Consider the following 16,384-nt stretch of genomic DNA (forward strand, 5'->3'; position numbering starts at 1 on the left):
CTGGCTCCCTGCGGTGGGTGGGTTGGGCACAGCGGTCCCGGACATGGGCCTGCCCTTGCCCTCACATCCAGCACTTGCCCCACATGCCCTTCACCAGGCTATGCCTCTGGGCTCCAGCCCTCATGTGGGGACATTCTTGGGTCTACACTGCACAGACCACTTCCCTGGCCGCTCGCCCAGCCAGCAAGGGCCGAGGGGCATTGGGCCTGTGTCATCTGGCCTCTGAGCCCCCTCGCCCAAGGGGCCTGCCCAGGTGGGCTGCACCCCTGCAGGGCCAGGGTGGCAGGTGGGGGTCCCAGGCCCTCCCCACTGGGCTGGGTGGCGGGCGCCCTGCACCCCGCACGCTGCACTCGGGCCCCACTTGGCCTGGACACCCTAACTTTGCAGTGAGACGCAGGGACGAGGGAACTCAGCCAGGGCGAATGTGAAGGAATCTGCCCACGTTGCCAGTGCCCACCGCAGACGGAGGGTGGGGGGAGACGCAAGCCCCACCTAAGCCCCACTTCCTTCCTGGAGAAATGGGGGCATGCCCCCACCCGGGCTGGGCTGGAGAGGGGGAGGGGCCGGATGACCGTCAGCACGGACAGCAGAGCAGGCTGGGGCTGCTGCCTCAGAGGATGGAGTCTGGGAGGGGGCAGGTGGGTGGGTGTGTCTGGCAAGCCCAGGGGCACAGGTGTCCCTTGTCTGCCTTGATGCAGAGCTGAGGGGTCCCTGAGTACACGACATGGCCAGGCCACCAGCCCGAGGTGGGGCTAGGTCTGGGTCACAACCCCAAGGTGAATACAGTCCCCATTATGTTCAAATGGGCGGAGATTAGCCGATGGGATGGACATTTAGCCGGCAACCCAGGGGCATCCAGCATGCATGGCCAGCTACCCCCACAGCACTGAGCTTCCAGATGCCCCGGGGCCCTGCATGCTCTCTGCCAGCCAGTTCAGTTTAGCCAGTGCTCACTGGATGTGCCCACCATTTATACCCCCAGATTCCTCCAGCCCCTCCAGCAGCACTTTTTCCACCACTACCCTCGCAGCTCCAGTGCCCATCTAGTACCCCCCCAGCTCCCTCTAGTCCCCTCCAGCCCCCAGAGGTTCAGAGACAGACAGGCCTCAGCAGGTATGGAAAAAGCATCAGGCTCTGCAGCAAGAGTACCCCCAGGCCCTCAGACCACTCTGACCTGCTGTGTCTTTGTCACAGGTTGGCAGTGGTCACACCCCACTGCCTGGGCCACTATGAGGAGCCGGGTGGGCTCTGCCCAGCTCTCAGCTCAGTGCCCAGCCTTTGGATGAGCTCGCGGCTCTTACAACAGATCCTGGGCCCAGGATTGGGGCCAGGTCCATAGTGGGTGGCCCTGTTCTCCTCCCCGGGGTCCCTAGGGTGGGGCCCCTGCCAACAGGATGGTCCTCCCTGCAGGTATGGCTCAGACATGCAGGTACCCTGCTGGTAGGGGTGGGTGAGGGGGCACATCCCACCCCCCAGGGAACCTGAACTGCCCTCTCCCTTCCCCAGTCAAGGACACCCCTCCTGACACGGGGTCTGTGTGGCCTCACGGGTGGGGAGACAGCTTCCGGAACTTGGGAGACAGACAGACATCCCACAGATCTGCACTCAGAGGTCAGGGCCCTCCCTGCCCCGGAGCAGCCGCTGGTGGAAGAGGGAGCATCTAGGAAGGGAGTGAATGACTGGCCCCGGCCTGGGACGGGAAAGCTCTGGAAGTACAGGCCCACTCTGGCTGGCCCTCCCCCAGCCTGTGCCTTGGCCCCCTCGCCTGTAAAACGGGGAACAAGTGCTGAGTGCAGAGAGCTATTTCCACTGCCTGCGTCCAGAGCCGTGGAGGAGCCCGTGGGCGCGGGGAGCCCCCGGGCTGGGTCCGAGGAAACACGTCCCCCAGACCCAGCAAAGGGGTCCTGAGACCCAGCAAAGGGGTCCTGAGGCCCATGAGGCCCCTTCTACTCCCACACGGCATAGCGGAAACCCTGCCCCAGCCCACCACCATGCAGAGATAGAGCAGGGGACACAGGGCCCCCCACTTCACCCCCTCCCACCCCACACTATTCCCCAGATGCTCTCCTGAATGCCTTGGATGGGAGTGTGGGGGCGAGTGAGGACCTCCAAGCTCTGAAACGGGGCTTCTCAGGAGGGGTCTCAGGGTGGCAGGCAGGGGCAGGGCCACCGTGCCCTCCTGGGCCTCTGAGGTCCCCACAGTCCCCCTCTTGCCCCAGATGCTCCAGGCACGGTGAGGCCAGCACAGCTGACCGGGGGGTGTGGGTCCCAGCAGAGTTGGGGGTGCTGGGAGGGACTGCAGCCTCCATGGCCAGCCCCTCCTTTCCCGAGATGCCTCTGTTCAGCTTGGGGTTTGTTTTTCCTCCTGCGCATCGCAAAAGCCCCTGGACAAGACTCACCCAGCGGACACTGGGCCCTTGGCAACAAGCCTCGCTGGCAGAATCGGGCAACCCAGAGGTCGGGTGGGGGCTGTGGCAGGGCCCACCAGGGACTGGGCCAAACCAGGGACAGAGGGCCTGCCTGGACCGCCCCAGGCCAGTAGACTGCCATATGCCATCCCACCTCCGGGCACGGCCAGGGCCTGGATGGCCAGAGGGGGGCAGAGCCAGGCCGCCCAAAAAGCCAAGACACTACAGAGCCGGCTCCTTCCAGCAGAGGCAGGGGGGAGCTGCCTGTCCCCTGCCAGTCCCCCTTGCTCTGGAACCAGCTTCTCAAGCTTCCTTCGGGGCCTCTCTCCCTGTGAGAGGAGAGCCAGGTCCACTCCTTTCTACCCTGTCCCTCCTCCAGGGGGTGGGGACCATGTGGTCCTGGCCATGGAGGTACAGAGATGGACACCTGACCACGTGCAGACCAGTGAGCAGCAGGCCTGCTGGACCACGGGCAAGACAGCTCTCTCCTCATGGATGGGGTGGGGGGATGCCGGCGGAGCCTGGTGCCCTCCAAAATGAGGGGAGGGGCTGCTCAGGAAGAAAGCCACCCCAGGAGATAGCAGGGCCAGGACTGGAGAGGCAGCTGTCTGAGCACCTGCATCCAGCCATGCCTGAAGCCCTCGACCCCTAGATCCAGCCATGCCTGGAGCCCCTCATACAGTTGATAGACAGCTGGATCCAGCCATGCCTGAAGCCCTCGACCCCTAGATCCAGCCATGCCTGGAGCCCCTCATACAGTTGATAGACAGCTGGATCCAGCCATGCCTGAAGCCCTTCCTACACCAGGATCCAGCCATGCCTGAAGCACTTCCCACACCAGGATCCAGCCATGCCTGGAGCCCCTCATACAGTTGATAGACAGCTGGATCCAGCCATGCTGAAGCCTATCTTAAACCTGGGTCCAGCCATACCTGAAGCCCCCTACCCTGCATGTACAGTTACATGAGCCAATACATTTCCTACTTTGCAACGTGCAAAGTCCTGACTAACTCACCAGGGCAACTGTACACCAGAGCCCATTTCCCACTCTGCGCGGCTCCCCAGGTCCCGTGCAGGGGCCTGCCCCACTCACCATGACGGGTGTGGCCATGCCCTGCAGGTGGAAGGCATCCATGCTGGCCGCTGCGCTGCCCACCACCTCATTATTCCCCCGGCTTGACTGCGGCAGGTCAAAGTAGGTGCTGTCTGGCTCCCTGGGCCAGGAAGAAGAGGGGAGCCGTCAGCCACAGACTGGGTGTCACCCCAAGACCTCCCAGGCCCTCGGCTCCTTCCAGGGCCCGTGTCTGCCCCCAAGGAGTCCTTTGGTCTTTCGCCCTCTCTGCCTGTCCCTGCCTACTCTTAGCTCCCAGCTCCTGCCCCCTTGCCACCCCCTCCCCTGCCTGCCTCTCCAGGCTGGTACCCCTGGACCTCTTCTGCACACCCTGGGGAGGTGGCCAAAGGGAAGAGCTTGGCTTCTGGATCCCATGTCCCCGGGAGAAGGCAGCAGCCCCACTGCCCACCTCTTACCCAGCATGGTGACGGGGGTCGAGGCTAGCCCAGGGTCCAGCCTGAGTCTGCCCCTCCTGCTCTGGCCTGGTCAGAGGAAGTACTCACAGGGAGCTCCACAGGTGCTCAAACGTGGCTCCGTCATCAGCGGAGGTGGGCTGGGACATCTTCCCCCACGCCACGGCCCCCCAAGGGTGGTCACTCTGCGGGGGAAGAGAGAACACATGCCCAGAGGGCCTGTGAGCGCCTGGATAGGACGGCTCCATCCTCCAATCTCCTCTTCCTCGCCGGGGCGGGGCTGGGGGAGTAGAGGGCAGTCCTGAGTTCAGACCTGCACTGGGCTGCCCCTGGGCAGGGCAGGGCCTCTGGGGGTGCACCTGTGAAATGGGGGGGAGCACAGTCTACAGCTTCACAGTGAATGCCCTGAGGACATGGGCCGGACCTCACAGGAGCTGTGATGTCTCCACATTTGGCCCTGGGGGAACCAAGTCTGGTTTGGGGGACTCCCCGAGTACCAGGGGGCCTGTGCACAGCTCTAACGCTGGGCAACCCCCTTTGGGGAAAGGTAAGTGTAGGGGACGCCCCATGAGCTGGGAGCCAAGCAGTGTGAGGGGTGAGGGGGTGACTTCAGATGCCGTCCCCTGAGCTAGAGGGCTTCCTCTGAGCCATGAAAACGAAAGCTGAGGCCGACCAGGCACAGTTCAGAAACCGTTTGGTAAAGGGAGCACGGGGCGGAACCCCCCTCAAAGGGGAGGTCCCTGGGATGGCAGGGGGCCCCATACCCTGGCACCCTGTCCCCTGGCCTTGCACCCCACCATAGGGTCTGCTGACAGCTCCACCTGGCAGCACGAGGGGGAGGAGGAGGTGGCAGCCAGCTGGGAACCACTGTGGTGCCGTGCCCTGCAGTGTGTCGGGGGTCCCAAGCCCACCTGCCTGACTACCAGCCACACACACACACACACACACACACACACACACACAGAGAGAGACACACACACACAGAGACACACACACACACACACACACAGAGAGACACACACACAGACACACACACAGACACACACACACACACACACAGAGACACACACACACAGACACACACACACAGACACACACATAGACACACACACACACACACAGGTGGCTTCTCCCCTGAGCCGGCCTCCTGGGCCCTTGGTGAGGGGCGTGATATCCACGTGTCCCCTCCTGGCAGTGCCCAAGCGGGCAGGCCTGGACCTGCCCGCAGCCAGCGGGGGTAGAGGGCACAGCAGCACTCTGTGGCCTTTGTCTGTCCCTGGCGAGCGGGCAGGTGCTGCTGGAGGCGCTGCAGCACGCTCCCAGGGCCGCCACGTGCCAGGCCACTGGCCACCCCTGGCAGGCGGTCAGGCCACTGCAGGGCCTCAGGGCTAAGGCATGTCCAGCCAGCGAGAGCAGCGGAGAGCATGCACCACAGCTGATGCCCCTGCAGGCTCCGAGTGGCAGTACCTGTCTTCATTCTAGCTACTTTCCCTGAGGCTGAGGCTCAGAGAGGCTGAGTGACTTGCCTAAGGTCACACAGCAGAGGTGCAGGAAGGATGCAGCAGGTCCTTCTTCCAGTTGGGAAGGAACTTTCCAGTCTCTTAGTCCCTACCTGTTCCCCCTGCTCTTGCTAAACTGTCCACCTGTCCTAACAAGTATGGACCAGCAATGCCTCCCACAGCCCCTAGGTCCAGCAGCCTTCCCTCCTGCCTACAGAGCTGACCCATGCCTCGCAGGGCGGCCCATGTCAGGGTGCGGAGCTCGCTGCCCTGATTTAGAATGGGATGAACCTCCTAGGAGAGAGCCCTGCAAGGGGCCCAGGGCACAGGCCCCCCAAGCTGAGGCTGACAGCTGGGCACCGGGGAGGGTAGAAGCCCACCTCCACCCTTCTCACGGTTCTTTCCTTTTGGGTACATGGCAGTTAGCCAGGGAGGCTTCTTGGTGCAGGCAGGGTGCACGGCCGGGGGCAAGGTCATCCCAGGCAGGGTGTGTGGAGAGACCCTGAAGGGGGCCAGGGGACCAGGGAGGGCCCGTGTACTCAGGTCTGGGAAGACAAGCCCAGGAAGCTTCTGCCACTGAGACCAATGGGTCCCACCCCCTTCATGTTGCCAACAGCCATCCAGAGACCAGAGACGGAAAATGACATGAGAACCTAAAGTCACCCAGCAAATGGGACAGCTCCCATCCTCCCCATGATCTGCGCAGGGTCCCCACCTGGGGGAAATGAGTTAGGGTGGGAAGCCCCCCAGCAGCTAAGGCACCCAAGGGGCTCCTCCCCCGCCTCCCGCAATCCTGTCCCTGAATTCTGGAACAGCCTGAGATGCAACACCCCTGGATGGGGGTGGGGTCTGGCAGCTGACTCTGGGGGAGCCCAACATGCCCCTCACTCTTCCACGCTTCCCAAGTCCAGCTTTACTCCAAGCTCGCTGGACTCTGCACCGACCTAGGCTGCTCCCAGGATAAGGAGGGTGTCCGGCCCTCCAGGAAAGCAAGAGGGGGCAGCAGGGGTGCAGCCCACCCTGTGAACCCTCATAGCCAGGACGGGGTCTCAGAGCATGCAAAACAAGGGGTCAGGGGTCCCTGGGGGCTCAGTGGCGGGGAGGGGGTCACCCAACTCCAAGGGTTACAGCAGGTCGTTGCACTCCACATATCCTGCCGCTTCTGCCCCAAATATACCCCCAACCCAGGCCCCTCCCACTGCCCATCTGAGCTACCTGCACCTCGGCCCTGGGCCAGGCTGTCCCACACCCCTGCCATCCACCCGACGATGGCACCTCCTTGTCGGAGTCCCGTTGCCTGTTGCACGTAGGATGATCTCAAACTCCTCACTGTCTCCTGCAAGGCCTTGGGCCAGGTGCCACCGGCTCCCCCAGCCCCTGTCCTCTGCACTCAGCACCCTCAGCTTGGGACACCGCCCTTTGCCATGTCCCCATGGGCCCGTTCTCAGCGTTTTCGCTGACAACTGAGTTGCTCTAGAAAGAAAATGGCACTTGATGGCGCGGTGAGTGAAGCCTGCACAGCCCGTTCATGGTGGGGTGGGGACCCCAGGCCCAGCGAATCCCAAACCCCTCCCGGGGAGCAGGTCGGGGTCCCTGAGCCCCAGCCCAGCTTTCTCACGCACCCCCAGCACAGAGCTGGTTCTGGGTGCTTCCGTCTTGAGGCGCCGGGTGTACTGCGCGGTGTTGACCACTGGTCCTGAGCCCGCCCGCAGCGCCGCCCCCCGTGCCGGGTGAAGTGTCCCTGACACCCGCGTTTCCTCCACAGGCACGGCACAGCCTCTGCGCTCAGCACCCAACATCCCCGCGGTGCCGCGCGGGGGGCCACCCCAAACCTCGCAGTCACCTGCAAGACACACCAAAGTGCGAGAAGCGCAGCACCTGCTGTGCAGCAGAAAGGAGGGAGGCACAGCGCGGTCTTGCTCAAGCTCAGACGGCAGCACACGCGTCCACGAGTGACCGCGAAAGGCCCACGCAGATTGATTCTGGGTTGCAAATAAATTTCAGCCAACAGGTGAATGGGCACCTATGGGATCCATGAATAAGATCGGCTGAGCAGGGCAGGTTCTGCAGTGGGCACAAGAACTAGGCAGCTGCGTGCCGAGGCTGGACGGGGCGGCCAACTCACAGGCCAACCCTCTGTGGGCCGTCCCCTCAGCAGCACAAGGACCTGTCCTCGCGTGGCTGGGCCAAGTGCTTCAGACCCCCCAACCCTCACCTGCCCCAGCTCTACCTCAGCGTCCTGTGAGAACTCAGATGAGCCCCCTGCCCCCTTGGATGGACAGATGACCAGCGTCGAAGGCCTGGGGCTGCTGAACCGGACAAAGCCAAACCCCTGAAGTACCCCCCAAACCCAGCTCACACCTCAGCCCGCCCAGGCCCCTGACCCCAGAGCTGTGGTGCCCGCCTCACCCCATGGGAATGCCCAGCAAGCATCTGGGACTCGGGACAGTCAGAGGCCTCGTCCCGGGACAGCTCTGGCTGCGAGCTCTCCTCCAAGTCACCGCCTCACTCCGTTCTCCTTGCCTGCACTGCCCCCGCCCCCCCCGTCTCTGTGGCCCGACATCCATGCACCAGGCCCAGCTCCAGCCCCAGAAAATAAACCCAAGCCTTGAAAAAATTATATAGAGAAAGCCCAGGGGCCCTCAGAGCCCAGGAAACCCAGGCCTCTGAAGTTTCCTCTCTAGCTGCTGAAATTTCAACCCCCACTGGGCAGCTACCCAAGCAAGCCCTGGGCTCATTACCTTCGACCCAATAGAAAGTACAGTCCACCTGCTCGCAAGCCGCCCCACAGGACGGGCAAACGTTGGGGCCTTCGGTAGGAGTCGGGCTAACTTCCTTTCTATGTCTAGAAAACTCCTTTGCCGTCCCTAGAACCCCAAAGCGACTTCCATTTTGGCTTCTTCCGCGGCAGCAGATCTTTGGCTATGAACAAGGTGGCCTCCAACGTGTCCTGGCACCGTGGGGGCTGAGAACCGTGCTCCACCGCCTTCTGCCTGGCACTCACTGCTGTCTCTCACGCCCCAGCCCAGGGGTTTCCAGCGGGCGACCCTCTCCCCAGGGGACACTGGCACTTGTGGCTGGGCTGGCACCCCGGGGGGAGGGCGATGGCGCCTCGTTGGCGGAGGCCAGTGGTGCTGCTGAAGGTCCAGCCATGCCAGGGACAGCCCCCCTCGGGGCGCCCCGACCCCACGCCTGCCGCGGTGGACATGTAGGGCACCAGCCCCTGCTCTGTGCACTCATCCTGTCCAGGAGGGGACCCGCCTTCCTGGGGTGGCCGCGCCGAGGCCCAGAGGCTCTGGACTGGCCCAAGGAGCCCAAAGGAGCTGCACCCTGAAGGCCACCAGGTGGGGGCAGTGGGAGGCAGAGCCCGGGGCCTCACCTGTCCAGCCCTGCCCCATGCCCCTCTGGGCTCATTTCCCACAACTTCCCGAGGCCAAGCCATGGCCTCGGCTGGACCTTCCCTGCCCCCACGGTCCCTCACTGCCCCCACCACCCCACCCCATGCGCTTTCACCAGATTCCCTGCCCTGCAATCGCCCCCACCCCCACTGCTGCCCTGTGCCCTTCTCCCCTCCTCCCCCCAGCCTGTCTCCCCTTTCCTCCAGGAAGCTCCTCCCTGACCCCAAATCGCAGGGACACCCAGGTCCTGCCCGGCTCTTGCGTTCAGCCCGAGGGGCTCTGCCCGTGACATGCCGGCGCAGGCCCCTCCCAGGCCGATGGCGGTGCCCCCCATCCTGGCACCCCGACCCCAGGTCCTGACCCCTGCCAGGCCAGCTCTGGGATGAGGAATTCCCTCCCTCCCCCTGCTCCCGTGAGCTGCAGACCCTTCCTTGGGAGACACCCAGCGAGCCCCCCTGCCCCCCAGGCGCCTCTCCCTTCCGCTATGTGCTCGGCTTTTTATTTCCGCCAACGTGGACCTCCAGCTGTGACCAGGCTGCCCTGGGCCCCGTCGGTCACCCCGTGGCCTTTCATCCACGCGTGGGCAGAAAGCCCCCTGAAGCGCCCCTGGCCTGGGAAGAGGGGTCGGGCGGCCCTCAGAGGGGTGAGGCCGGGTGCCAGGCCCACCTTCCACAGGACGCTCCCGACCCCTGGGGGCGCATGCCCTCCTCCCTCCCGCCCAGCCTCCCTGGAAGGGGCCTGCGTCCGCCTAGCAGGGCGGGGCCCACGCCAGGGTCACCCCGGCATCCTCAGAGAGCACAGGGCAGCGCCATCTTTACCCCCCACTCCCGCCTACGCCAGCGCCCAGGGCCACCCCCGGCCCGGCATGCAGAGGGGTGAGGGCGGGGGTCGGTGAGAGGACGGACTCCTGCCCAGGCTGGGGCTGGCCAGAACCGCACCCCTGGCCAGGTCAGGATGGAGCCAAGAGGGCACTGCGCCTCGACTTCCGCTGCTGCCCTGAAATGCCCTCCCTGTCCCCCGCCGTCCCTGGCCATCGGGGAAACCAGGGGTCAGCAACGACAGACAGATTTAGCCTCCCCACCCTCGGGCGGGTGGCTGTGGGAGCTGCAGAAACAGCTGGGGCGCCCGATTCAGCTGCCCTCTCTCCTGCGCCAAGGCCCACCCGTGGGGCGGGGGCGGCAGGCTCCCGGGACAGCCCAGGAAGTCCCCCCAGCCTGCATGGCACTCACCCTGGCCTCCGGCCTGCGCCACGACGAGCGGCTTCCCACAGCCGGGCCGGGTCCCCGCTGAGGCCGCTCGGCAGTTTCTGTTTGAATCAAGGGCCGGCTTAGCACCCACGTGAGGCGGGCGATGGGTGGCAGTCAGTGACCACGTGGCCAGCTTCACTTCCGGAAGGAGAGAGTGACTGACCGCACATCCCCGTGGCGGGTTCCGGGCCCAGGCCGGCCTGTGCCGGAGAGGCCACCCCACCCAGCGCCGGCCGAGCAGGGCCGGGGGGGGCTGCAGAGCTGCCAGGCGCCCACAGCCATGCCACGGGACCCCTCCAGGACGGCCCCGCCAAGGTGTCCTGCCCACACGGTGCCTCCTGCTCGGGGAAGCCCCTGGCCCATACCTCTTTTCCTCCCTTCCTCCCTCCCCCCTTTCCTTTTTTATGGTGACAGATATGCAACAAAACGTTTCCCATTTTAATCACTACAGTTCGGTGGCCTTAATTACGTCCACTGCTGTGCCACCATCACCACATCCATGACCAAAACTTTCCCATCAGCTCAAACAGAAACCCTGTCCCCCTTACACATGAGCTCCCCACCCCCGGTGCCCTGGACCCCGCTTTCCAGCGCTAGGAATTTGATTGTTCTGGTGACTCATAGCAGTGAGCGCACGTCTGTCCTTTTTCTGGCTTGTTCCACCCAACGCAGTGTCCTACTGGTCCCGGGCAGCATGTCCCAGCACTTCCTTCCACAGCCGAACACCACTCCCTTGCTAGGATCCCCGTATCTGTCTTTGCATGGTGGACACAGGGTGGCCCCAGTTTTGGGGACTAAAGCTGCAGTGAAACAGTGAAACATTGTGGGGAAAATATCTACCCGAGTCGCTGCTTTCAGTTCTTTGGAGTGCTCGCCCAGAAGTGGCTGCCCACTCTCCGCCCTTCCCCGGCACATCCCCGCACCCAGGGTTCCTCTGCCTTCTGCGGACCTGCCCATTGCTCCCTATATCTCTGCCCCCACCCCCACTTTCCTGCTTTGCAACTGTGCACTGTCTGGCCAACACCCCCGGCCCCCACTCCGGCTCTATAGCCCACCTGTGCTGCTTTCTGCCTGGGTTTGGGCACGGCGCCCCCCCCCCCCCCAGTCAGCACCTCTGCTCCTTGTTTGTACAGCGGGTCAGGGGAGAGCACTGTGGCCTGAAGTAAGACGCGGTAAAAAGCAAAAGTGCACAGACCAGCCGGAAACGGGCGCCGTCAGCCATAGCGAGCTTAGCAATGGTCACTTAGTATCGGTGCGGCCACTGTGGGGAGGAGAGACCAGATGAACCCCGGGGGGCAGTGGGGTCAGTCATGGACGAAGACAGTGGTGGCCTGCCCCGTGGCGGATTCCACCAGCGACTCATTGCACTCCCACCCCATGTGCTCTTTGGAAAGCGTCTGCAAGTCTCCCTTTTGCAGAGTGATGCCCTCTCAGAGGTGTCTCGGGGAACGCGGCACTTTCAAAATGAGGGGGACCCATCAGAGACCCTCTGCACTGGGGCATCCCTGGGGGACCCCAAGAAGGAAAGATGATTCCTGTCACCTGGGGTTTCGAAGGCTGGACACTAGAAGTGGGGTCTGCTGGAAGAGAAGCCTTGACCCCCATTCACCTGCCATGGGGTGGGTGGCAGAGCCTGGAGACAAAGAGGAGCAGGTGAGTTTGGAGGCCATGGCCGGGAATGGAGGACATGTGTTACCTGAGGACGGAAGCTTCCTCTGAGAAGGGCAGTGGGGCTGGACAGTGGGTCTAGATGAGGCAGCAGAAGGGGCCAGAGCAGGGACGAGTTCAAGGCTGCTGGTGCTGGGAGATATGGCATGACACCATGCCCACTGAAGGGGCTTTCATGGCAGTGTGAGGCTGCCTTTGTCCCAGGTGAACAGGGGGACCCTGGATGGGGTAAGGAAGGTTCAGAGCACATGGACTCTGAGCTCGGGGGTGTGGGGGGAGAGGAAGAGGATCCAGGAGGGCTGAGTGAGGAGAAGAGCAGAGAGGGGGTGGCATGCTACAGGGCAGGCATCTTGTGATGCTGGAGAACAGGCCTATGGGATGAAAAGGAGCTTGTGGTCAAAGTGGCTATTTGAGATTTAGATTTCTGCTTTGCACATTCCAGGGAGGGCTGGGGTGCGGCATGGGACTGTGTGGTGGAGGAGGGAACTGCAGGCCATGGGGCAGAGACAGTCTAGGCCTGGGGAGGCCAGGATGGTTGGAGCCACTGCAGAGATGCAGATGGCAGAGGTGGCAGCAAAGTTCTCTGTGGCATCTCCACTCTCAGGCACCCAGGTCAGAGCCTGGGCGTCACCCCGGATGCCTCTCTTTCTCACTGCCATAACCCACCCTCCGAATGCTGTTGGGGTGTCCTTTAAAGCTGATCAGACTCCAGCTCTCCCACCCTCAGGCCCAGCCTCCCACCCTCTGCTCACCTCCCATTCCCAGAACAGTAAGGGCTGCAGCTGGGGTCAGGCCGCCCCTCCCCTAGGCCCTTCCCCACCTTCAAACTCAGCCAGAACAAAGTCCAAAGGCAACGGCGTCCTCCTGACCCCCGGTGGGGGGGGCTGCCACCCAACCCGCCCCTCTCTGCTGGCTCTCGCGGGGCCTCAGCCTGCACAGGCCTCCCTGCTGAGCGCTCCTCCGGCTGGACCTCAGGGCCTGTGCCCCCTGGATGCTCTTCTACTGGACACAGCCGGAGCTCACGCCCAAGGCGGGGGGGAGGGCTCCCCAAAACTGCCCGATTAAACCTGTACCCTCTTGTTAAGGGCTGAGCTGTGTTCCCCAAAAGGCTGCACTCAAGTCCTAACCCGGGGATCTGTGGATGTGGCCTTATTTGGAACAAGGGTCACTGTAGATGGAATTAATTGAGATGAGGCCACACTGGAGTGGGGGCACCTGGACTCTGCTGGACGGGGGTCCTTAGAGAAGGGGAGGTGACACCCAGACAGGCCACACATGGGAGGAGGCCCTGTGAAGATGGAGGCAGAGACAGAGGAGGCGGCCACCAACCAGTGGCGCCAGGGATAGGGGCACACACCAGGGGGAGCGGCAGGAAACCCCCTCCCCTGCAGGTGTAGTGGGTGCAGCCCTGCCCACACCTGGGTCTCAGACTCCTGGCCTCGGGAACGGAAGACGGTGAGATTCTGTAGTTGGGCCTCCAGCCCCCGGAACTTTGCTTTGGCCACCCCGGGAAGCTGAGCCAGCTCCCCAGCCGTGCGTTTCCTCCAGCCCTTCGCACCCGGGACAGACTTTTCTGCTCACCCGCCTCCTGCCTGTCCCCCCCCCCCCAGTGCCAGCTCCCCGAGGGCGTGGAGCTCGGCTGTCCGGTCCCTGCTGTCCGGTCCCTGCTGTCCGGTCCCTGCTGTGTCTCCGAGGCCTGTGTGACATCCTGCATCCAGGGTTGTGCACTCCCATTCACCCGCCGGCCGTGGGGACGTTTGGGGCCTCCGTTTTCCTGCAAGATGAGGACTGATCTACGGACAAGCATCCGGAACATTCCTGGGCACACCCCTGGGTGCCTCGGGGTGTCTTGGGTGCCGCGACGGCCAGTGCATTGGTGGCTCACGGCTCCCTGCTGGACATTGCACCTGGTTCCAGGTGGGCCGCCTCCAGCCCGCGCTCACCCCAACCCCATCAGGGATGCGCCCATCTGCGACCTCACCCCCACCCCTGAGACCCAAGTCACCTCCAAGCTGCACCCTGGGTGCTGGGGAGCAAGGGGCCCTGCGAGTCCAGCCGGGCCCCGCTCTGACCAGCTGGGCTGGGGTTCCAGGACAGAGACCAGTAGGGCCTAGCGCTCTGCAGGGTGGGCCTCCGGGGATCCCTCCACCCAGCTCTGGCCCCCAGGTGTCTCCTGGTCCACCCAGTTCCTTCCTCCACAACACCCAAGCGAGGCATCGCTGAGCATTCGTTTGTGTGTCCGCGTCTGAAGCCCACCTCTGCTAATGACCGGGCCAGGCCTGCTCAGCTCCCCAGGGGGCCCAGCACCCAGGGGACGCTCAGTACACGCAGGCGCTCAGGGAACACACGGCGACAGAACAAAATGTTTCAGCACTAGCCGGCGGGTCCTATGGGATCCGGGAGGATGGCAGTGACCCCTGGGGACCTCCGGTTTGGGGGAGACTGTGTCTTACATCCATCCCCAGTTCTCAACGGCCGCAGGCATCTCCATGTGGAATTGAGTCATTTGAGCAAGTTCAGTCTGCAGGGTCCTGGGGGATCCGTGAGGGCCCCAAACATTCTGCCACTCTGTGCCTCAGAGCCCGGGAGACTTTGAGACTGAATCTCTCCCTAAGTTACAGTGCAAGCCAGAAAGACCCCACAATCTTGTCCAACAGCCCCAATTACTGTCCGGGAGAAGGGACCAGGTGCCCCAGGCCGCCGAGACTTTTGCATTTTTCTAAAAGAAGCAGAAACAAGACACCAGGGCTGTGGTCCCAGGATTCCCAATGGGTCAGGGAGGAGGTTGTGTTTCTCAGCTTCCCCACCTACTCTCTGGCTACCACTAGTGCACACTCACACCTGCACACACATGCCCACACCCACATATGTGCACACTCACACCTGCACATGTGTCCACACGCAAGTATATGTGTACATACCTGCACACATGCACCTCTATACACAAGCACGTGTGCATACATGTGTGCAGGTGTGCACTCTCACATGCACACACGTACCTTTGTACATGCATATACCCATGAGCATGAACATTCATGCTGTGCACACAGGTATACACACACTTATGGTGCACACTCACGCACATACATTCCTATGCACACATGTGTCACACATGTGCATGACACCCACACAATTTGTACATGCACACACGTACCCGTGCACACACTCACACACACACACGTCCATGCACACATGCTCTGCCCTTGTCAGCTAATGCCCCAAACTGGTCCCTCCCAGTGCCAAGCCTGCACAGACCCCAGGAGGTGGCTGGTCCCCTGCAGAGGGCAGGAGGCTGGCCAAGCCCTTCCCTGCTAACCGGGTCGCAGACCGAGCTGTGGGGTCAGCTGGGGTGTGCCAGGAAGCAGGACTTGGCCTGCTGGGGCCGGGGAAACCGGCTAGGCTGCCTGGTTCTGGACTAGCGTGTGGGGCCGAGGGGGCTCCCCCCGCTGACCCAGCCCTGCGGGGCCCCGGGGCAGGAAGTGGAGGGGTGGCCGGCGGGTCCAGAGGGCGAGGCAGCGGCTCCCGAGCAACCACTATGTCCCTGACCAGGTCTGTCCCCTGCCCAGGCACAGGGTCACACAGGGGCCAACCTTCCTCCTTGCTGTGTCCCGGCGGGAACCCCCAGGCAGCGCAGGTTGGGAGCAGTGGGAGCTGGGGCTGTGCCACGAGGTGGGGGTGGCCCCAGGGCCTGGCGTGGCAGCGGGAGGGAGGACGCCCAGCGGAGCCTACCTTGGCCGGGCCTGGGCCCAGGAGGGTCAGAGCGGCCAGTGGAGGCTCAGCAAGGCCGCGGCTCATTCCGGGGCGGCGGAGGAGGCAGCGTCCCCGTTGCCTAGGCGACGACATTGGAGCCAGTGGCGTGGCTGGCCTGGAGCAGGGTCGCAGGGCGGAGCGTGGCCTGGCGCCTTGGGGCCGCAGACCCGGCTGGCGCTGCTGCTCCCCGCCCCGTGCCCTCCCCCAGGATCCAGGACAGGCTGCGCCCCACACCGAGCCCGGTCCCCGCGCTCTCCTCCAAACTTGCTGGAGAAATGCCAAACGTGCACGGAGAAGGGAGACAGGCGAGGCCTGGGGACCGACTTCTTTTTCCTTGAAGCACTTTAAAGCAAATTCCACACCTCAGAGCATTTCAGCTGTACGACTTCGGTAAGTGCATCCACCAGACCAGGACCCAGTTTTTAAAAATACAAGGTGGAACTTTATGAAATCGTTGCCAGCCAGCTGCTTTCATCCCAAAACATGCACATGGCATGTTCTTACTATTCCATAATTAGAGCCACAAACCCGCAACCCAAATTTCCAGAGTTAGGCGGCCTCTGCACAGTGGCCTCTCCTCAGATCTGAGGAGGCTGATCTGTGGCACGTGCTGTCTCCGCCCTTTCCCTTAAAAGATGTGTCTCCTTAAAGTAGGGGGAGACACAGACGCAAGGAGAGGCAGGGCAGGGATTGGAGAGGTGCGTCCACAGTCAAGGGATGCCAGGGACAGCAGCCACCTCCAGAAGCTGGAGGAGAGGAGGGGTCCCCTGCAGGTCTTAGAGCGCGCATGACCCTGCCAGCACCCTGATTTCAGGCTTCCGGCTGTAAGAACTGGGGACAACAACCTTGTGTGATTTAGGGTGCCCGGTTGTGGGGCTTTGCTAAGGCAG

The 16,384-nt window shown here is 63.2% G+C and overlaps 1 protein-coding gene across 1 annotated transcript in view; it reads right to left on the reverse strand.

Annotated features, from left to right (window-relative positions):
- The window catches only part of TP73 (tumor protein p73), a 59,620-nt gene extending 44,083 nt beyond the window's left edge, over positions 1-15,537 (reverse strand). Inside the window, exons 1-3 of the mRNA XM_077151528.1 lie at positions 15,474-15,537; positions 4,023-4,117; positions 3,502-3,622 (exon numbers count right to left, since the gene is read on the reverse strand). Coding sequence (XP_077007643.1) covers positions 3,502-3,622; positions 4,023-4,081 — 180 coding nt within the window. The 5' untranslated portion in view covers positions 4,082-4,117; positions 15,474-15,537. The remainder of the gene's footprint in view (positions 1-3,501; positions 3,623-4,022; positions 4,118-15,473) is intronic.
- Between the last annotated feature and the right edge of the window lie 847 nt (positions 15,538-16,384).

This window comes from Tamandua tetradactyla, chromosome 2 (genome assembly GCF_023851605.1).
Source record: "Tamandua tetradactyla isolate mTamTet1 chromosome 2, mTamTet1.pri, whole genome shotgun sequence".
Classification (NCBI taxonomy): domain Eukaryota; kingdom Metazoa; phylum Chordata; class Mammalia; order Pilosa; family Myrmecophagidae; genus Tamandua; species Tamandua tetradactyla.